This window comes from Petaurus breviceps, unplaced genomic scaffold (genome assembly GCF_028583685.1).
Source record: "Petaurus breviceps papuanus isolate PSGF00001 unplaced genomic scaffold, PetGlider_PUasm1.0 174, whole genome shotgun sequence".
In the NCBI taxonomy this organism is placed as follows: Eukaryota; Metazoa; Chordata; class Mammalia; order Diprotodontia; family Petauridae; genus Petaurus; species Petaurus breviceps.
Window position 1 is genome coordinate 21,529,026 of NW_027185761.1, and position 22,613 is coordinate 21,551,638.

Sequence of the window (22,613 nt, forward strand, 5' to 3'; positions counted from 1 at the left end):
GTTCTACTGTCCTTCATGCCTTCTGCTTTCCAACCAGTCTGGACTCCTTGCTATTCCTCAGTCTTGTCCTGTCATCTCCCACTTCCATACATGTGCACTTCTCACACCTGGAATCCATTCTCTCCTCCTCTCTGTTGGCTGAAATTCTTCTTTTCCTTCAAAGCTCAGATGTAGTGTTAGGCTCCATGAAATGTTTTCTGGTCCTCCCCTCCGTCCCCTCCCCCAGTTGAAAAAGATGTCTCTCTCTTCAAACAATAGTAGTTATTATTATTGTAATTAGAATTTATATAGCCCTTTTAAGTTTTACGAAGCCCTTTTCCTATATTATCTCATTTGGTCTTCATATCAGTCCTATGAGGCAGGTATTATCCCCCATTATACAGATGAGGAAACAGAGGTTAGGTGACTAGCCTAGGATCACACAGCTGGTAAGGATCTACGGGAAGATCTGAACTCAGTTCTTCCTGACTCCAGGTCTAGCACTCTGTCCACCATGCCACCTGGCTTCCAGATTTCTTGCAATACTTGGACTGGATCTCTGTTTTTGGTCTGATCTTATTCTACCTTATGCTCATCAGTTAGTCAATCAAGAAGCATTTATTAAACACCCACTAGGTGTGTGTGCTAGGCTCCAGGGACACTGAAACAAAAAGGGTCCCTGCCCTTGAGGAGGTTACATTCTATTTAATAAGTATGTACATGGCCCATCACCCTTATCAAATTGGAAAGTCTTCCAAGGCAGAGATTGTTTGACCTTTGCATCTTCAACACCAAGCTTCCTTACACATAGTAGGCACTTTTATTAAATGTTTATTGATTTTGCATTTTGAGCAGTAGAAAAGCAGTGTCTCCTGAGTGCCAGAATGTGTGCCACAGGAATTTGGGAGAATACAGGGAGATCACTGGGGCCCATAGTCACCAGGGAAAGCTTCCCATAGAGGGGAGTCCATTTCTGAGGAGTTGTGCTCCTGGTTACAGATGGCCCGGGTAAAAGTCGCCGTGTGTGATCAGTATACAACCTGCTCAGACTGCCTGGCTGCAGAGGATGCCTACTGCGGCTGGTGCGCCATGGAGACCAGGTAAGACATTCGCGATCCTTCTTCCCTCCCTCTCCTCCATCTCTCCCTACTGTTGGACTGTGGGTGAGTCATGGGAATTGAGAGCAGAGGAGGAAGAGCTGGCTTGCCCATTGGTACTCTGGAAGCAGGGTATTTATGGGGGAGTGGGGGAGGCCAGTGTGAAAAGCTACAGAGAGACAAATTAAGGCTTGATATCAGGAAGAACTTCCTCACAATTAGAGCTCTCGGCAAGGGAGTCACAGGGATATAGATTAGGAGCTGGAAGGGAGCCTGAAGGTCATCTAATCCAGTCCTCTCGTTTTCTAAATGAGAAAGTAGGAAAATCACTGGATTTGGGTGTGAATGCTGTTTCTACAGTTTATGATCTGTGTCATTTAAAAATAAAATGACCTAGGACTTGGTGGCATCAGGTTGGATTGGGTCAGGCAGACTCAGTGGGGTGGGCAGCTAATCAGGGCAGATCTCAGCAGCAGCTCCATGTGAAGGAGCCCCAGACAGGTCAACATTTAGGTCTGGGATGGTCTGGCGATGGGCACCAGGTGAATACCCCAACAGGTATCAAATGAGGGAGGTGGATTAGCTAACTTCTGAAAACCCTTCCAACTCTAGTTTTATGGTCTAGAAGTGACTTGCCCAAGGTCACACAGAAGTTAAGTGGCAGAGATGGGATTCAAGAGGAAGAAGGTTGGCTTGGAAGGTAGTGAGTTTCCCTTTATTGGAGGTCTTCAAGCAAAGGCTGGATGCTTACTTTTCCAGGTACATTGTGATGAGTATATTTTTTAGATATAGAGTAGACTAAATGCATCATCAGAAAACATCAGAAAAACTCCTGCAAGGAAGGTTACAGGCATAATTTACCTAGATTACCAGAAAAAAAAAAGGATTTGATAAAGTCTGTCAAACTTCTAGTGGAACAGATGAAGAAATACGGGGCACACATTAATGCAGCTTGATGGTTTTGGTCTTGGTGGAATGGTTGGATCCAAAGAGTGGCCATGAATGGGTCATGGTCAAGGTCACCACTACAAAAAAGGGAGGGGGGTCGGGAAGCACCTTTTACACTATACTGTTCCTGATGCCCTCCACCTGCTCTTGCCTTTCCTCCCTGTCTTATATTTAGCTACATTATATTTATTTTGGACGGCTAGGTGGTGCAGTGGATAGAGCATTGGCCCTAGAGTCAGGAAGACCTGAGTTTAAATCCAGCCTTGGACACTCTAGTTGTGTGACCCTGGGCAAGTCACTTAACTCTGTTTGCCTCCATTTCTTCATCTGTAAAATGAGATGGAGAAGGAAATAGCAAACCATCCCAGTATCTTTGCCGAGAAAACCCTAAATGGGGTCATAAAGAGTAGGACACAACTGAAAAAAATACTGTCAAGTGGAATGGGCTGCTTTGGGAAGTAAGCTTCACCCTCTCTAGAAATGTTTAAGCAAAGGCTGGGTAACCGTTTATGGTGTACATTGTAGAAGGGATTCTCATACAGGCGTGGGTTGGACTAGATGGTGGCCTCTTAAGTCCTTCTTAATCCCAAGACGCAAAACATTTCTAGGTGCCTACTCTTAGCCCAGGACTAGGCTTGGAGCAGTGATTTGGACTCAGCAACAGCAAGAGGGAATCTATCAACATCTTTATGTCTCTCTGATTCTGGGCAAATGGTAGGAAAAGTGTCCATTGGAGAGGGTTGTAGGGAAAGAAACCATCAAGGAAAAGCCAAGTTCACGTCAGAGCAGGGAGTGGGACTATAAGGAAGGCTTATAGGAATAGTCCAATTGTAGGAGAGTTTCTTCATGGCTGTTCCATAGGATACACAGGAAGGGTCTAGCAGAGAGATGGGCAGAGGCAGAGTGGGCTCAGGCTTAGACACAGGCCTAGTAAGTGTTCCTCTCTCCCCACCTGGCTGCAGGTGCTCCCTCCAGCATGAGTGTGCCAACTCTAGTCAACCCCACTTCTGGACCAGTGCCAGTGAAGGCATCCTGCGCTGCCCATCCATGACTATCCTGCCCTCAGAAATCAATATCCACCAGGAGTATTCGGTAAGTATGCAGTAGGCAAGGTGGGGGAAGAGGGCACCTACCAACTTGCTGAACAGTGGTGAGATAAAGTGGTTAGAGTTCTAGGTCTGAAATCAGGAACTCGGGTTTAAATCTTGCCTCAGACTAGCTGTTCGACCATCACTCAGTCACTTACCTTCTCTTGACCTATTTACTCATCTGTAGAGTAGATAGACTCGATCCATTCCTTATAGAATTACTTAGAATTCATGGTGCGCTCTCATCTGAGAAACAACCAAGCATGACCCCACAGGATGACTGCTTGTAGGGGGCATGACTTATTGGAATAAATATAAAAGATGGCGTCACAAGGCCCGGTTCTGCCTCTTGTCATTTGTATGACAATATTTTACTTCCCTTCTCTGAAACTCAGTTTCCACACTAGATGAGCTTTGGTGTCCTCCACCTTTAACATTTATAAGCCTATGACCTAGGACTCTGATGGCATGAGGTTGGATTGGGTCAGGCAGGCTCAGCAGCGTGGGCAGCTAATCAGGGCAGATCGCAGCAGCAGCTCCATGTGAAGGAGCCCCAGACAGGTCAGCATTTAGGGCTGGAATGGTCTGGTGATGGGCACCAGGTGAATACCCCAACAGGTGGCTGAAGAAAGCATCAGGGGAGTCTGCAGGTAATAGACAACAGGTTCAAGCAGGCCAACTGCAGTGTTAGTTTTAGCAATCCAATGTGGGGACTACTTATGGAGCCTGGGGCTCTAGAATAAGACTCCAGTTCCCAGCTCATTTACTGAACTAGGCGCAAGGTGGGAGTTTGACTTCTAGGACACAAAACAAGAGTCTGGTTGCTAGAACCAGCCAGACCCAAGGGTATAGCCAGACCAGCACTGAGGCTGATGAAGACAAGTCTATGTGTTCTGACTCTGATACACATTCCTCCTACCAATGGATGGTCCTAGAACCAGAGTCCAAGGTGGGCTAAGCCAGCCACTCAGAAGACGAGAAAACTTTGCATGCAGATCCACCAAACCACTCATTAACAGAAACTCTTCCAGGTGAACATCATGTTTACCATCGCTGTAATCCTTCATGTCAGTAAGGCTGCACCGTTTTGACAGCGCTTCCCTTTGTGAAGTCCATTTTGGACCCATTTCACCCTCAGCAGATCCTTGCAAGGAATTGTCACTCCCCTTTGACAGATGGCAAAACCAAGGCCCAGAGACCTTAAGTGACTTGTTCATCATCACACAAGAGTGTTCCCTTTAGGGACCACATGATATGGGAGTTTAGGAAAACCAAGGGAAGGATCATAAGGCTTTGTAGCTGAAAGACCTGCTGTGCCCTCTCATCCGACCACCCCATTTTACAGATGAAAAAAGTGGAGACCCAGAAAAAAGAAGGAACTTGCCCATGGTGAGATACACACACACACACACACACACACACCTGTGCATGTATATATATATGCATTTGTATGTACACATATACATATACCGACATACATATGTATGTGTATGAGTGTGTGTGTATAAAAGTGGCAGAGCCAGGATTTGATCCTGTCCCCTGACTCCTGACCCAAGGTTCTTTCTGCTATACCACATCTATCTATCAATGCATATGCACATCTATACATGCATGCATATATACCTACCTACATACACCTGCATGTATGTATACAATATGCATTGTGCATAGACACAAATGTGTACATGCATGCACATACATACATACATATAGGAGAAAAACAACCGTTTCTGACAAGGGATCAGGGCCTCATGGTTGTTCAGCCCGACTATGGGAATTGGGCCCATCCCACGGCCAGCTCAGTGTCTCCCAGGCTTCTCTTTTGTGACTTACAATAATGACCCCTTGAGCCCTGGTTGCCTCTGGGAGCCTTGGTGGTTTGCCTTGGATCACGCTAAGGGTCTGGCTTTGTGCCCAAAAACGACTGTTCTCTAGCTGAAAGCTGCCAAAAGCAGGGAGGGACAGGCGGGCACTTACCCAGACCACCACCAGGCTGATGGGAGAGGACCAGGCCCCAGAGGACAACCCGCCTCCAAAGTCCTAACATTCCTGGCAGTTTTTTTTCCTTTCTCTTCTTTTTTGGGAGCCCAGAAATGTAGGAGTCAATATTTGCAAAACCGCCAAATGCCAACCTGCTATTTTGCATTCAAACGAACAGATGATTCTCCCAAAGCTGCTGCCGGGTGATACTTTTCTCGCTCTTCCCCAGTGAGAAAGGGACAGTTCTTCAGCTCTTGCTGAGCTGCTGAACAGCTCCCCTCCCCTTCTCTGAAGCCTTGCCGTCTGTACCAGATAGGCAGGGCCTAGTGAGTATTTAGGTGATTGCTGTCATAAACGAATGGAATGAGAACAGTTTTTTTTGAAAGTGATACCAGGCTGAGAACTCCTGATAATAAAGCGGTTTCAGGGCCCCCCAGTTCCATGACTCAGGCAGAAGACCCACCTCGCACAGCACCAGCAGCAGGTGCCCCAGAGTCATACTGGCTCTCTTCCTGGCCCCTGAGTTGTTCTCCCTCTGTGGTTTCTTTTCTGTAAATGAAGGCAATTGGCCTGGAGGTCTCCTCCACCATCACTATATGTGGCCTCATTGTGCCGTGGAGATAAACCCAAACTCTGAAAGGAGAGTCTAACAGATTCTAGGCCCTCTTGGGGCCCACCAGACTAAAGGAGCTTTGGGTGTGGTCCTGAGATAGACTACTAATGATCCCTTCCAAAACCACATGGCCTAGTGATGTAGAGTGGTGATTTGGTGTAGTAGATAAGAGTTCTAGGCCTGGAAAACCTGGGTTCAAATCCTGCCTCAGACACTGGGCCTCAGTTTCTCCATCTGTAAAATGAAGAGTTTGGGCTGTACATCAGAGGTCCCTCCCAAATCTAAATCTGGGATCTTATGAATCTTTAGCAAGAACCAACCTTGCTGGAAATTAATGCCCATCGATTGGGGAATGGCTGAACAAGTTGTGGTGTATGCATGTTATGGAATACTATTGTGCTATAAGAAACGAGGAGCAGATGGTCTTCATATTTACCTGGAGAGGCTTATACAAACTGATGCTGAGTGAGAAGAGTAGAACCAGGAGAAATTTGTACACAATTACAGACACAACGTATGTGTGATGACCAACTTTGATAGACTGGACTCTTCTCAGCAATGCTGTGATATAAGTCAATCCCAAAAGACTCATGATGGAGAGAAAAATGTGCATCCAGAGAAAGAACTAAGTTTATATCCAGGTGGAAGCAAAATACCTGACCTTTTTCGTTGTCTTATTTGGTTTTATGTCCTCTTTACCATTTTTCATTCCAGCCGGTACAATCCGTCCTTATAACCTGACCAATGTATAATGTGAAAGTATTTACAGATCCTATACTTGACTATAAGCTGCCATGGGGGGGGAGGAAGGGGAGGGAGGGGGACAAAATGTGAAATTCAAGGAATTGTGGAATTGAATCCTGTAAACTAAAAGGAAACAAACAAATTAATAAAATTAAAAAAAAAAAAAAAGAAAGAACCAACCTTGCTAAAAGTGGAAAGGCTCGCCTATATGTTGGCCCATCGGTGATAAATATATGTGGCCATAGCGATTGATGAAGACTGTCCACAAAGGCATATTGAGCTTTAAGGCTAACAGAGTTGTTGTTAATAGCTGGTTTGGCTCACTGCCCTCCAATCTCTGGTCCTTTGAACTGAGTCTACTTAAGCCCAGTCTGCTGGCTTAGCCCCACCCCAGAGGTGCTGGGTTCTCTGTGAGTTGAGGGTCACTCCCCCCCTCCCCACAAGAGTGGGAAATCATGCTGGTGTTGAAACAGACTAAATTAGTCTGTGACTCTGAACTGGATGCATTACTTACAGGCCAGCAGAAACAATAACTCATGCTTCCTTAGACACGGCTTTATGTTTTACATAGAGCTTTCTGTGACACCTGGTGAGGTGGGTAGTTTTCTCTTTTATCTAGGAGGCACTTAAGTGTATACTGACTGACTGACTAACAAGGGCAGGGACTTACCCATGGTCATAGAGCTAGGAAATGTTGGTGGCAACCTCTGACCCCAGTCTATGCTCTCTCCAAATCTGCTATATACGTGGTGTGTCCTGGGATCTGGGAGTTAGGAGGGACCTTAGAAGTCATTCGATGCAATCCTTTACCTGATATGGGAACCCCGGCTAGTCCCTTGGGAAATGAAGATGCTTTTGTTCTTGCTCAAAGTACCCAGAGCTGTATTCTAATGCTCTGTTTGGGGCTGCATTACAAACTCAATTGTTTTGTAGAGGTCTCTTTTTGTAGATCAGAAGGATGATTTTTTTTTAGCCTCAGATGGGGCTAAACCCCAACCCCATAGTGAGTAATGTGGCATACAAAGAGTTTCAGTCCTGTGAGGTAGGCAGGACATGTTTTATTATCCCTGCTTTGCAGAGGGGGAGACTGAGGCACAGAGAAATGAAATAATGTATCCAAGGTGACAGAGCTGAGGGAGGGGAGGGGGCCAGGACTAGAATCTCGGTCTTTTGAATTCATATTGACTGTGCCAGAGTCTGTCTCCCACTGACCATGAAAGATGGAGGTCTGAGGCTCAGGCAGGGCAGGTGGGTTTGTACTTTAGGGGAATGGATTAAGAGATGACGACCTGGGAGCTATGGCTTTCTCTCCCAGCAGTGGGCTTGGTGAGGGGGGGACAGGCCCACTCTTTGGGGGCAGCCTGAGAGCAGGGACTATTTTTCTCTTCTCTTCGTATTCCCAGCATTCAGCCCATCACTTGGCACGTCATAGGCACTTAAATAAATGTTTATTGACTGACTGGAAGTAAATGGAAGTAAGGAGAAGAATATTTTCCTTTTCCCCCTATCAAAGCCATCTTCTCCTCATCTGTCTGATGTCCCTAGTTCCCCAGAGTTTGTCTCAGGGACCGCCATCCAGAGAAAGGGGGGCAGTGGACTGGAAAGCTGGGGAAGGAGAGGGAGGAGGTCACTATTCACCTGTTGGCCGCATGTATTTTCAGGGTATGATCATCCAAATCAGCGGCAACATGCCCAGTTTGAGTGGGATGGAGATGGCCTGTGACTATGGGAATGGCATCCACACTGTGGCCAGGGTCCCCGGCTCAGACTTCAGCCACCAGATAGCTTACTGCAACTTCCTTCCTAGGGACAAGTACCCTGAATTTCCATCAGACCAAGGTAAGACCTGAAGCATAGCTATCAACCAGTTAGATTGATTGCTTCCTATGTGCCTAGCCCAGGCAACACATAGTGGGGAAGGAAATAATTATGATAACTGCAACAATAGCCATAATGGCTAGCATTTATATAGCCCTTACCATGGGCCGGACACTGTGCTAAGTGCTTTACAAATGTCTCATTTGCTCCTGCAAATAGGTGCTCTTATTACCCCATTTTAGAGGTAAGGAAATTTTAGTTGAACAGAGGTTAAGCGACTTGCCCAGGGTCACACAGCTAGGAAGCATCTAAAGCCAGATTTGAACTCAGGTCTTCCTGACTCCAGGCCCAGAACTCTATCTAATATGCCACCTAACTTCCTCGTATATGAAAGGAGACTGGTCCTAGACCTCTGAGAGCTTATAGGGAGTATTCAGACTACTTCTGTCTTACACATGGGACCTTTTACTGGTCAAATATAAAATGCGGTTGGTTTAAAGCAAAGGCATTTAATGAAACATCATAGTGTGGAAAACAGCAATAAAACCTTTTCTTCCCATAAACTAGGGACACATTATCTTGTAAATAGATGCCAGCAGTGGAAAGAGCAGACATACGTTGGGAACAGGTGTAGAAGGGCCCTCACACGTGGGAACACACGTGACGGGACGATTTCCACCTAAGATGCCGGCAGGGTCTGTGAGCCGTGTTATCACGTTGCTTCTTTTGGTCTCATACGGTGCATTGTCTCTGCTAGGCATCATTCTCTGTTGGTCTTATTTGGTGGCTGCCGGGCAATGTTCTGCTGGCTAATGGTTGCGTGTCTCTGATGGTCTCAGCCCGGTCTGCCGGGCTTCATCTTTTCAAGGTGCCTGCAGGTCATCTTGGCTCCAGTCCTCTAAAATGTAATGATTAGAAAGCCTCTCCTCGATAAGGTCAGGCTATTAGCTCTTTAGTTATAAATGGGATTTGGACCTCGGTCTTCTAAGCCCAGTGCCCAATCCATTCACCATGCTGCCTCATGCAGGCTCTTGTAGGCCACCTCAGTTCTTTGTTCCAAATTCCTACCTTTATTATTATGTATTGGTAGCCAGAAAAAAAAAACCCATTACATTATAAGTTAAGGACAGCTAGGTGGCATAGTGGATAGAATACCAGGCCTGGAGTCAGGAAGCTTCATCTTCCTAAGTTCAAATCTGGCCTCTGAGACTAACTGTGTGACCCTGGGCAAGTCACTTCACCATGTTTGCCCCAGTTTCCTTATTGGTAAAATGAACTGGAAAAGGAAATGGCAAACCACTCTAATATCTTTGCCAAGAAAGCCCCCAGTGGGGTCACGGAGAATCGGACATAACTGAACAACAAAATGATAAAGTATCCAAAAGTGACGATATGAAAAACAGAAAATGCTTATTGACCAAGTGCTTTGGGAGATATAATCACAGGATCTCAGAGTTAAAAGGGGCCTCAGAGGCCTTATAGTTCAACCTGTATTTGACCAAGAATCCCATCTATAGTGTATCTGGCAAATGGTAATATGATCTTTGCTTAAATCCCTCTAGTGATAGGAAGCCCATTGTACTCTAGGACAGCCTAGACTTGTCTGGTCTGTGTTCTATGATTAAGCAGAAAAGTCTAATTCCTCCTGCACATGGCATCCCTTCGGAGACTTGCAAACAATCATCAAATTCCTCCTCTCCCCTGACCCTCCCAAATATCTCCAGTTCTCACATCTGATTTCATGAAGCCAGAAGTCATGGCCCTTTGCCACCCTTACTGCCCTACTTTGGGCATTCACCAGCTTGTCAATGTAATTCCTAAAGTATGATGCCTAGAACTGAACCCAGTAATTAAGAGGTAGTCTGACCAGGGCAGATTATAGTGGGATTATTACCTACCCTACTTCTGTTTCCTAATGCGGCCTAAGTTGGCATTTTCTTCTTTGAATCCTGTTATCATACTGTTGACTCATACCGAGTTTGCAGTTCACTAAACCCCTCAGATATTTCGTGCTGTCTAGCCATTCCTCTTCCATCTTAAACTTGTAAATTTATTTTTTAAATTCAAGAATAAAACTTGCATTAAAAATTTATCCTATTAAATTTTTAGTGGATTTGGCCTGTCAAGATCTTTTTTTTTTTGGTCCTCACGGCTCACTGTCATTCTAATTTGTCAGTTATTATCCTAGCTTTCTATCATCCTCAGATTTAATAAGCATTCTGTCTTTCTCCAGGTCATTGATAAAAATATTAAATGGTACATGGCCACAGACAGATCCCTGGGGCACAATACTAAAGACCTTGCTCTAATCATGCATAAGCTGCCTTAATACTTTATATATGTATAATGCCTCAGAGTTTCTCATCCATTATTTGATCTTCACACAGTCTAGGGAAGTCATTCTATTGGATATTATTATCCTTATTTTACATATGAGACAATAGGGGCCCAGGAAGGTGAAGTGATTTGCATGGATTTGTGTAACTAGTTGGGGGATGGGTAGAGGGCCAGAGCTCAGAGCTCTAGGGTGTGACTTCCCCCCTTAAACTGACTTCTTCTGACTCCACAATTTCTGTCCATTGTACCACCATTCACCCTGTCTTCTAGGCCTGGAATCTTCCCCTTATTATTGACTTTTCCTTCTCTCTCCCCTCTTATGTCACTTATGTCCCTAGCTTCCTTTAAGTCCCAACTAAAATCTCTTCCCCATCTCCCCTAAATTCTAGAGTCTTCCATCTCTTAATTGCTTCCTATTTGTCTTGTATATAGTTTTATCGTTCAATTAAATTTTATGAAGTGCCTGCTCTGTTCCAGGCATTGTCCTAAGTGAGGTTCATCCATAGTTATCTGTGCTTTTTGTACATAATTGCTTGCGTGTTGTCTCCCTCATAGATCAAGAGCTCACTGAAGGGAGGGATGTCTTTTGCCTCTTTTTGTGTTCCCAGTGCTTAGCACAGTAGGTACTTAATAAGTGTTAATTGATTGATTAAGCTACTATCCCTTTAATTTCTTCAACATCTTTCATCACAATTTTCTTCTTTGTTCCTGCTGTCATCACTCTAGGTCTTTTCACTTCTCCCCTCCCTTCCCCTCTTCTAACCCATCCTTCATAAGAGTAATCATGCAGGGGCAGCAGCCAGGTAGCACAGCAAGTAAGAGCACCGGCCCCAGTGTTGGGATGAGTTGGGGATCAAATCCGGGCTCAGACACTTAGCACCCACCCAGAAACACCTGGCCGTGTAACCTTGAGCAAGTTACTTAGCCCCAATTGCTTAGGGGAGGCCAGGTGGCTCAGTGAGTAAGAGCACCGGCCCCAGTGTCAGGATGACCTGGGGATCGAATCTGGGCCCTGATACTTAGCACCACACCCAGAAATAACTGGCCATGTAACCTTGAGCAAGTTACTTAATCCCAAATGCCCTGCCTTCCTCCCTCCAAAAAGGAAAAAAAAAAACAAAGAATGTGAGCCCCTTGAGGCCAAGGACTCTCTCTGCCTTTCTTTGTGTCGCCAGCACTTACTTAGCAAGATGCCTGGCATACAGTATGTACTTAATAAATGCTTGTGCTCTAAACTCCTCTACCGTCTCCACACTGAATCTTTCATTCCTTCCCCTTCCCTCCACTTTTTTCCATCTTTTCCCTCTGTTGGAATGCTTCCCATCTTCACCTGTTGAATTGTTACCCACCTGTTACTATCCAACGCACTTTGATGAAGCCTTCCTGGCCTGCAGCCCCCTTCTCCCGTTAATGACCTTACCTTCAGACCTTATGGAGGACTCTGTTTTGCACTTACTACATCATCTTATGTACTAGTGTTCAGCATGTCATGTTAGCCCTTAACTAGACTGTGAACTTCATGAGGGCAGGAACCAAGTCTTAACTAACTAAACTTTGAATCTCCCCTAGTAAAATGCACAGTCACACATTAGGAGGCATTATTGAATTGAATTAAGCACCCCTGGGCCCTGTCCTCATGGAACCCAAGCTGTCACTGGAGGAGACCAGACTAACACACTTGAAATAATCCAGGAAGGGTGGAAGTAGCGAACGGTGTCAGCCAGACAGTGGAACAACTGAGTTGTTTCTCACGGCCCTAGGTACCAGGGTCAACCTCTGGGGCCCCAGCTGGGTGCAAGGAGCCTGGGATCTCAACCCCTTTAGCATCTTGAAGAGAGTGGCCAGCCCTGTTGAGCTCCACCCAGCCTCAGAGCCCCAGGAACAAGGAGATGCGATGTGCATCATTCCCACAAGCTGAATCCCGCTCGAGTTGCCTGGCAACATTTGCAATCTAGCTTTGGTTGCTGGGGGGACCCGTTAAGCCCTTGTGAACGATGGGACTCCAGTTTCTCTGGCCCCAAATGATAAATTGGACTTTCTGGGGTTTCTCTCCCAGCCTCATTCCATCGTTGTTACTATATATATGCTTCTCTCTGTGTATCGGGGTGTGTCTCTAGTTGCGTGAGTGTTTTTGGGGTCTCTCTGCATATGTGTATGTGTGTGCACATGTGTATTTTGGGTTTACGTGTGACCAGGTGGGTGGTGTACATCTTGTTTTTATTTTTCCCTGTGAATCCAAAGAGATACAAGAAGTAAACCCATCTCCTTCTCTCCCCCAATGCAGGGCAGCATTTCACAGAGGAGAAATTGGGGGCCTTGGCTTTTGTGGTTGTATGGCGAACAAATAATACTGAAGAGTGCTTAATGAGAACAGTAATTATCTTCTCTTGGTGATAAAGCCTCTTCTTCTGAGAAGCTCATTTTTTTTTTCCAGGCCTGACCTCATTTATCTTCCCAGCGTCTCTGAGAAGTAATAAGGAGTTGGGAGATTACAGTCTCCGTGGCTGTAGCTCAGAGAGTTTAAGGAAAATTCTGGAAATCACACAGTGCCTCAGAAGTCAAGTTTTCTAACACCTAGTCTGGTGCTGTTCCTAACTAGCTATTTTGTTTGTAGGTGGAGTGAACCGTCACTTGGGGGATCCCAAGGATACCCAAATTGGCTAAATGGTTGTCTCTGGTCTTCCCAGACTCCTTTCCCAGCTGCTTTCCCACCTTCTGTCACTCTACTGTCCCTGGCTGTCCAGGCATGTCATTTTGACCTGCTTTCCCTTGGCAGTGCCCAATATGCCAGAACTTCCCTCCTCTTCTCTGTTACTCTTCCCAAACTAAATTTACTCCAAAGGTTGAGTGGATTTTGAAGGCTCAGCCCCTAGGAACAATCCCATTTTAACCAGGAACTCGACTTCTTGACTTAACCTCTTGCTATCACTGTCTGGTTGACCGTGGGCTGCCTGTTTAAATTCTCTGGACCCCACTTTCCTCATTGGTAAAATGAGAAAGTTGGCCTCAGTAACCTCTGAGGTCCCTTCCAGTAGTTGATGTAGTAGAAAGAGTATTTTTGGAGGCAGGAAACCTGGGTTCTTTTCTATTTATTTATCTTTGTTCAACTTGGTGCCCATGTTGTAAGCTCTGGGAGGGCGGAACCTATTTCTTGTTTGACTTTTTATCTGGAGTGATTAGCCCATAATGGGTGCTTAATAATAAATACTCATTGGATTTACTAGAATCGCAGCTCCAGAACTTACTAGCGATGTGGATTTGGACAAGTGACAGTCTTTTGGAAGCTCAGGTTTTCCTCATCTTTAAAATGCTCCTAAAAATTCTCATACTCCCTATCTGAAAGGGCTCTGAGGAGGTAGCAGTTTGAAAATCTGGGCAGTTGGTACATATTCTCCAATCCATCTTCCACAGAGATGCCAGAGGGATTTTTTCTAAAATGTAGGTCTGATTGTGTCATCCTCACTATTCAGTAAGTTTCAGTAGCTCCCTATTATCCACAACAGTGGTGTCAAATCAGGCTGCATATTGACTCAGAGACCACAAATGAGCATTACCTATATTATAGTGTATCTTTATTGATTTTGCTGAATGTTTCCAAATTGCTTTTTAATCTGCATCAGAACTTTCCCCCTCCCCCCAGCTGCTGGTGCCCTTTCCTCTGAGGCCACCTTCCTGTGTATCTTGTATGTAACTTGGTATATACATGTTATCTCCCCCATTAGACTGTGAGCTCCTTGAGGGCAGGGACTATTTTTACCTTTCTTTACATCCCCTTCTTTTTAGCACGGTGTCTGGCACACAGTGGGGGCTTAATAAATGCTAGTTGATTGAAAAAATGGGAGCTATTATTATTGCAACTGAAGATTGAGTAGTGGAATTTCAGGTGGTGGGAGAGAGATTTTGGAGCCAGAGAGATGCTTCATGTCTATGACTAGGGGGCTTTTCCTGGGGGAGACTGAGGCATACTCCCATCCCCAAGAAGGGGAATAAGGAGGAATCAAATCCTCATTCTTTACAAACCTCCTTCTCTTTCTCTTTTCCCACTCCATTCCAGATCATGTGATCGTCCAGACAGCTGTGCAGGTCAATGGCAGAAACATTGTCTGGGCCAATTTCACCATCTATGACTGTACCCGCACAGGACGTGTCTACCCTCATACAGCGTGAGTAACCCCATGCACCGTGGTGACCTTCTGGTTGGGGGAATGGGACTAAGGGAAAAAAGGACCCAACCCAATAATCAGTGATCAGTGTTAATATTGAACTTATTAAAGGAACTTTTCACAACTTGTTTGAACCCTGGTAGCATTAAATGTATAATAATTAATAATATTAATAGCTAACATTTATGTAGTGCCTCCTACATACAAGGAAATGTGCTAAGCACTTTACAAATATAATCAAAATTTTATCTTCATGACAACCTTCAGAGGTAGGTGCTATTATTATCCCTATTTCACAGTTGAAAAAACTGAGGTAAACAGAGGTTAAGTGACTTTCCCAAGGTCACACAACTAGTCGAAGATCAGATTTGAACTCAGGTCTTCCTGACTGTAGGCCCAGTACTCGATCCACTGTGATACCCAGTCTCTTCATTTGTAAACTTAAAGCCTCGGAGTAGATCATCTTTAGTCTAGGGCTGTGATTGACCCAGGAGATCTAAGTTACTTTGCTTTTATCCTATATTTACTTATCTGTTTCTACAGTAAATCAGACACATATTCCAAGCAGAATATAAGCTCCCTGAGGACAAGAACTGTTTATTTGTTAACTTTGTAGCTGCAGCACTGGGCACAGAGTCTGCTGTATGCATGCGTGCCTGCATTATGGCAGGGACTTAGCTGAATGCTTGTTGAATTAATAGAATTAAATTATGATCAGATACTAGGATGAGCTCAGTTTTGGCTCTGGAGAAAACCGTAGAGTCAGAATTGTGGACTCTTAAGGGAAATCAGCCTTCCTGAAAAGATGTTGTCAATTTCATTTGGGTTAGAAATCTGGGCATGGCAGCCCCCGTCCCAAATTTGCTTCTCTCTAGCTGGGTGACTTTAAGTAAGTGACCCATCCCCTGTCTCTCAGTTTCCCCCTCTATAAAATGAATGGGTTACACTATATAATCTTATGGGTCCCTTCCTATTCTGAACAGTCTAGGGGAGTCTCTAAGCTCCATGTTTCCCAAGGTAGCCTGTCCCATTATTGGCCGTGTCCAACTGTTAGAAAAAGCCTAACGTCATAAGGGATCAAGAACTGAAAGGGAGAGCAGAAGTCATCTAAGCCTGTGTCTTCATTCTATTGATGATAATACTTTGGCCCATGGAGGCCACACAGGTAAGGGATGGTCAGATTTGGGTTTTGAACCCAGGCCCCCAGCCTCCAAAAGCTGCTTTCTTTCCACTTTCCACTCTCCACACTTCAGAGTAATTTTCTGCTATAACTACTTACCCCCAGAGAGCCACAAAAAATGTCTCTGTCTTTGTCCACATTATACCTTTTCAAGTATTAAAAGATAGTATTCACAACTCCCCTATCTTCTCTTTTCTTTAAATTTCCTTTTCCTTTAAATTATTTTCTTTAAATTACATTTTTCTTTAAGTTTTCTTAATTATTTTCTTTATTTAAATTAATTTTTCTGTAAATGAAATTCTTTTCTTTAAATCCTTTATTTCTTTAAATTTCCCTTTTTATTATAAACTTACCAAACATGAACATTTCAGTATACAGAGAACAGAATGGAGGACTGGATGAAACTGTGAACTTGTTACATGTAGTTTTTAAGTGTATATTAACCTCATTCAAGTGTAACAAAATAGCCCTGCTTGTCTGTGTCCCCTTCCTAACTCTCTCCTGCTCCCTTCTATTGTATTTGGTAATCTTTTTTCTTTCTTCCTTTCATCCTTTCTTTCTTCCTTCCTTCCTTCCTTTCTCTTTCTTTTTCTCTCTCTTTTTCTTTTCTTCCTCTCTCTCTCTCTCTCTTCCTTCCTTTCTTCCTTCCTTCCTTCCTTCCTTCCTTCCTTCCTTCCTTCCTTCCTTCCTTCCTTCCTTCCTTCCTTCCTTCCTTCCTTCCTTCCTTCCTTCCCTCCTTCCTTTCTTCTCCTCCTCCTTCTCCTCCTCCCTCCTCCTCCTCTTCCCTCTTCCTCCTCCTTCTCCTTCTCCTCAGCCTTCTCTTTCTTCATCTCCTTCTTCTTCTTTGTGGGGAAGGAGGGCATTACTATCATGCTGTCTTCTTCTCCCCTCCCCCACCTTCCTGCCAGATCATAGATTTAGAACTAGGAGGGATCCCTGAGTCCAACTGCTTCGTCGTACAAATGAGAAACTGAGATAGAGAAAAGTTAAGTGATTTGCCTAGGGCCACTCAGTAAGTATCTGATACAGGATTTGAACTTGGGTTTTCCTGACTCCAGGACCAGCTCTGTACGCCCTGTGCCACCTTGTTCAATTGCTTCAATCGTGTCTGATTCTTTGTGGCCCCATTTGGCATTTTCTTGGCAAAGAGTGGAATGGTTTGCCATTTTCTTTTCCAGCTCATTTTACAGATTTGGAGACTGAGGCATATAGGGTTAAGTGACTTGCCCAGGGTCATACAGCTAGTAAATGTCTGAAGCCATATTTGAATTCAGGAAGATGAGTCTTCCTGACTACAGTCCTGGCACTCTACCCGCCAGTACCACCTAGCCTTCTCTTATAAGAAATAAGGAAAGTCAAGCAAGTCTTTTTTCTAGGCATCAAGGGACACGGTGGCTAGAGTATAGGCCTTAGAGTTCAAATCCTGCCCCAGATATTTATTAGCTGTATGACCCTGGATAAGTCATTTAAACTTCTCACAGCCTCAGTTTCCTCATCTGTAAAATGGGGATAATAATATTAGCACCTACTTCATAGAATTATTGTGAGGATCAAATGAGATAATATGGAGAAATACTCATAAACAGAGCACTGTGTAAATGCTATTATTATTTCTAAGCTTGACATCCCCAGATTTTTCAACCATTCCTCATTTAGCTTGGTCTTACCCGGCCATTTTCCAAAATGGGAATTAAGCAGTAGCTCAGGACCTAATCAACATCCCCTCTGCAGCTGGGTGACTTGTATATTGGGGAAGGGCAGCCGGAGAAAAGTTTCCAATTAATAAGGCAGGAGAGGCCCCGAGGCCTAGGGGTTATCTAAGGAGGAAAGCTGCCAGGTACTATGCTTCCCTAACATAAAAAGTAGATGAAATTTTGGCTTTCCGGGAGGCCCATCTGGGAACTTGTTCCCTGGAGTCCTAAACCACAAAGGATGTTGGTCTGTGAGAAACTTCTTGAGCCCCCTGGCATTTCAGCCCACCCTCCCCAAACTAGCCTTGCTTTTCTTTTTTTTTCTGTTAAAGTAGCATTGAGGTCTTGGAAAGAGGTAAAGTAAGTGGTTCCTCTCCTCTAAATTCCCAAGATAATTTGGGGTTCAGAGGTCCTCACTGTTCCTGATTATATCTGGCCTCTCTAAATATAGGTTAAAAGGCAATCCTATAGCTTGATCTCTGACCTGACATCGGCAATCAAATCAAGTTTAGTAATCATTTATTAAGTGTTTACTGTATGCCAGGCACTGAGCTAAATTCTGGGGGTACCAATACAAGCAAAAAGACCTAGTCCTTGCTCCTGGATGGGGTTTGGCAGCCTCCCCAGGAGCCTTAGAAATCTGCATTTAGAGGAAGAATTTGGTGCTCAGTGAGAAGACTTGGGTTTGAATCCCAGCCCTGTCACTTACTCGCTGTGAGACCCTGAGCAAATGCCTTCCTGTCTCTGGGCCCCAGTGTCCTCAGCTATAGAATGATCCCTTCTGGCTCTCCAATCCTGGGATTCCTTTGATTCTCTGGGTCTCTGATTGTATACAGGTTCTCACTCTGGGTGCCTGGCTGCCTAGCTGTCCAAAATGAGGCAGATTAGTGGGTTTTCAAAGCCTGTTATTATTGTGAGACTGGATGGGAAAATTGAGGCTCTCAGTGGAAATTTCCAGCAAGGAGTGTGAGAGATTGTCCTCTGAGGGTCAAGAGAACAGATCCCAAGAAGCCTAGGAAAGATTGTAACATTCAAGGATTCTTAGTATTTTTGAGTCCTCCTGGGCTAGAGCCCAGAAAGGTACAAGAAGTAAATCTTACCATCACAGAGCTCCCAGTATAGGGCTGGGGTTCTTAGCCTGAGGTCTATGAACTTTTTTTTAAGTTTGATAACTATATTTCAATATAACTGATTTCCATGTTAATCCTATGCACTTATTTTATGCATTTAGAAATAGTGTTCTGGGAAAGGGTCCATAAGCTCTACCAGACTTGCCCAAGGGACCCATGACTCACAAAAAAGGGTTGAAAACCTCTGGTCTAGTTGGAGAAGACAGGTATGAGCACATAGAAAGACAGACCAACGGACGAGGGCTAGAGGGAGCAGGGTGGTACTCACTGAGTTTTAGAGTTTCCCAGGTACTAAACTTCTTTTCCTCCTCCCTGACTTGTTAGAAAAGAATGTCGCAGGATTTCTGAGTTGGACCTTCATTGTGGTTTCACCCGACCTTTTCACTTTGAGGAAACTCAGGTTTATAGAAGTGAAATGACTTGTCCTAGGTCATATGTCATAGGGGCAAAACTGGGATTCCCACACAGGTCATCCAATTCCAAATTCATTGCTTTTCCACTATAACATAGTGCTCTCTCTCTTCCAAAGCAGCTTTGGTTTTGTGCACAGAAAAAGTTCCCCAGGAACCTAGGGCCCCTTCCTGTGCCATGCAGGTTGTGCGTGGATTGAGGATGGAGAGGTGATTCAGACCAGATTGGGCAATCTCAGTCCTTTGGGCTCTTGGCCCCCAATGTTTGAGCCTGGTTCTTCCAACAGTCCCAAACATGTGTGACAGATGTTCTGTCTCAAGATCCCTTGGGAGAATTCAGCACCACTGATAATGCAATGGAAAGAGCATTGAATATGGAATCACAGGCCCACAGTCACTTTCTACTTCTGTAATCTTGGTCAAGTCAATTTCCACCTCTGAGCCTCAGTTTACATATCTGTAAAATAAGGAAATAGGCCTAGATGACTGATCTTTAAGGCCCCTTCTGTTTCGTAAGACTCCTTCAAACTCAAATGCTCTGTGTTTGAAATACTCTTCACCCTCTGACATTTTATGTTCTAAGACCCCTTTACCTCTAATGTCCTGTGTTTTAAATCCTCTTCCCCTTCCAGCCTTCTGTTTTCTAAGGTCCCTCCCATCCCTGATGTGTCCTGTATCCTAATAGTCTGTGTTCCAAGTTTCCTCCTAAGCTGCATCGTTCTATATTCATTCAATCAGCCCACCAAGAATCATTCATTTATATAGATTCCAACATCCTCTGATCTATGGAATCTTCCAGTTCCAGCATTCTAGGATCCTGACTATTTTTTGAGCATCTACCATGAGCCGAATTCTGTGCCAGCTCCTGTTATGTAAAGGTTATATAAGACAAGAGCTCACAGTCTAGTTGGAATAACAGGGCATAAACACATGAAAAAAGAACCAGTAATACCAGTAAAATATAAACTCATTGAGGGCAGGTCCTGTTTCAAGGTTTTGTCTTTGTATCCCCAAAGCTTAGTACAGCGGGGACTTATTAGATGAAAATGAATGGGATTGAATGTCAGATAAAAAACACTAAGTGCCTAGTAAATAATTCTGGCAGGAAAGGTCTTTCCCATCTTATAGGAGCTGAGAGGAAGGAGAGCTCATGGTGGGCTGGGGTGGGTCAGGGAAGGCCTTTTTCTCAAAAGTGGCAACTGACCTGGGTCATGAAGACTGAGTAGATTTGGATTATTAAAGAGTAATGGGATTCCAGGTGAGGAGAACAGCCCAAGCAAAGGCCCTGAAGTGAGTATAGACGTGTCATGTCCAGCAGATGGTGAAGGAGACTGGCCGAGCAGAAATGGAAGGTCTGTGTTGGGAAGGCATTTGGGGGGTGTGCTGTGTTTGTTAAATAGCCCTGCCTTCGATGTGTTTTTCAGATGCACCAGCTGTCTCTCCACCCGATGGCCCTGTTTCTGGTGCACTCAGAAGCATACCTGTGTCTCCAATGTGTCGGAGTGTGGGAACACACCAAACCCCACCGTAAGTTGGATGCCTCCAAGTCTCCCTCCTGGTCATGCTATAAACTTCTTCACCTCTGTGTTTTCTCTCAAGACTCTCAGTGAGGTTGGTGAGAAGAGCAGGTGGCCAGCCTGTCTGTCCCAGGCTTCCCATGCCCAAGTCAGGGTCTTCTTTAATCTTCTTAAACTGGATTGTGCCCCAATTTTGCATTCATCCTCCATTCCCTGCCCTTGCTTCCATCTTCCATACAGGTCTTCATAACATCTAAGGTCGTTGGTGAGTTCCACGTGCATCTACATCAGTCTCTTTAAACAATTCATACTTTCCATCCTCATCAGACTCACTTCTCATGGTGCCTTCAGAGTTTAATTCTTGAGACCCTCCACCCTGAGCTGACTTCCCCTTGAGGTTTCAGGCCATAGGATCCAACTTCTCATTTCTTTGAACCTTTGAAATCTGTTCTTCCAAAACCTAGGGTGCATGTTAGATTATTACCAGCTGTTTTCTCCTCTATCAGAAATTCTGTGATAGAGTGGTCATTTCCGCACAAAATTCCTATCATTTCAACTTCAGCAACCACACTTTCCTTCTTGGTCAGAATCAAGTGCAGCACATAATTTTCCCTTGTTGATTTCTCTACAGGCACAAGTTGTCATTAAGAAATTATTAGCTGTTTTGCCTTTGTGTGGATAATTAAAATCTTCCATAATTACTCTATCATGCTTATATGTTCCATATGTCAGAGTTGGGCTTGTGAACTATTTCCTGAATGCATCATCTCTTTCCTCTTTTTGTCCAAGAGATCTATAGTCAGGGGTGAGTGGTTAAATATTTAACAACCAACTCTTTAAAAATATGCATAATATGCTTTTAAAGTTTAATGTACATTATTAACATTTCTCCCATCATTTTCTTAAGTCTAAACAATCAGAAAAGTAATAAGTCAAACCCTAATTTGTCATATTTGCCAATTTCCTGAGGTGTAAATGCTCACACTGAGCATTTAACAATAGACTCTTGCAAGCCAGTATGAGCTGTCCTTAGTATATTCTAATGGCAACACCACTTCTGTTTCTACCTGTGTTGATCCTTACCCAATGCTTTCCATTATGCTTGCCTCTCTGGTTCCTAGGTCTCATCACATGTGCGTCACTCCTTTGAATTTTATATCCCCTGTTCCTTTAAGGGATCCCTAGTTTCCAGAGCTATATTCCAAGCACGGGTTCTCTTCTACCCAGTCTCTGTGAAACCTATGATAGCAAATTTTCCTCCTTGCACTGAAGGTTTCATAGTGGGCTGCTATTTTGGGATTTTGTCTTCTGTGAAATTCTCAGCATCTCTACTGCTATTTTCCTTTCTTCATTGAAACTACTTTCTTTTATATAAAATAGGCATATGTATATAACTTGTTACTGTTCAGTCATTCCAGTTGTGTCCAACTCTTCATGACCCCATTTGGGATTTCCTGGGCAAAGATACTCAAGTAGCTGTCATTTGTCATTTCCTTCTCCAGTTCACTTTACAGATGAGGAAACTGAGGCAAACAGGATCAAGTGGCTTACCTAGGGTAACATAGCTAGGTTCTGAAATAAGATTTGAACTCGGATCTTCCTGACTCCAGGCCCTGCACTCTATCCACTGTACCACCTAGGTGCCCCATATGTATACATAGTCATACACATAAACATATATGTGTATACGTGTATCTATTTGGTAAGGGCTGTCCCCCACGGGTATCATAGGGTGTCTTTGTGTTGCTTGAAGGGAGGCAGAATCAATATCTCTAGCCTGTTCTCCCCAGCCCTTCTCCATGGGAGACTTTAATTCCTGCCAGGTGAGGTAGCCAGAGGCTTGACCCCAGACGGTTTGGCCACTCTGCTCTCCTCAGAGAGAGGAAGTACTGGGCAAGAATTATACCCGTCTACTCCC

The 22,613-nt window shown here is 44.4% G+C and overlaps 1 protein-coding gene across 1 annotated transcript in view; it reads left to right on the forward strand.

The window, feature by feature from the left end:
• PLXND1 (plexin D1) overlaps positions 1–22,613 on the forward strand; it is a 204,848-nt gene that overhangs the window by 62,499 nt on the left and 119,736 nt on the right. Inside the window, exons 4-8 of the mRNA XM_069083882.1 lie at positions 979–1,079; positions 2,987–3,116; positions 8,111–8,288; positions 14,659–14,767; positions 20,603–20,705. Of these exons, the coding sequence (XP_068939983.1) occupies positions 979–1,079; positions 2,987–3,116; positions 8,111–8,288; positions 14,659–14,767; positions 20,603–20,705 (621 nt within the window). The remainder of the gene's footprint in view (positions 1–978; positions 1,080–2,986; positions 3,117–8,110; positions 8,289–14,658; positions 14,768–20,602; positions 20,706–22,613) is intronic.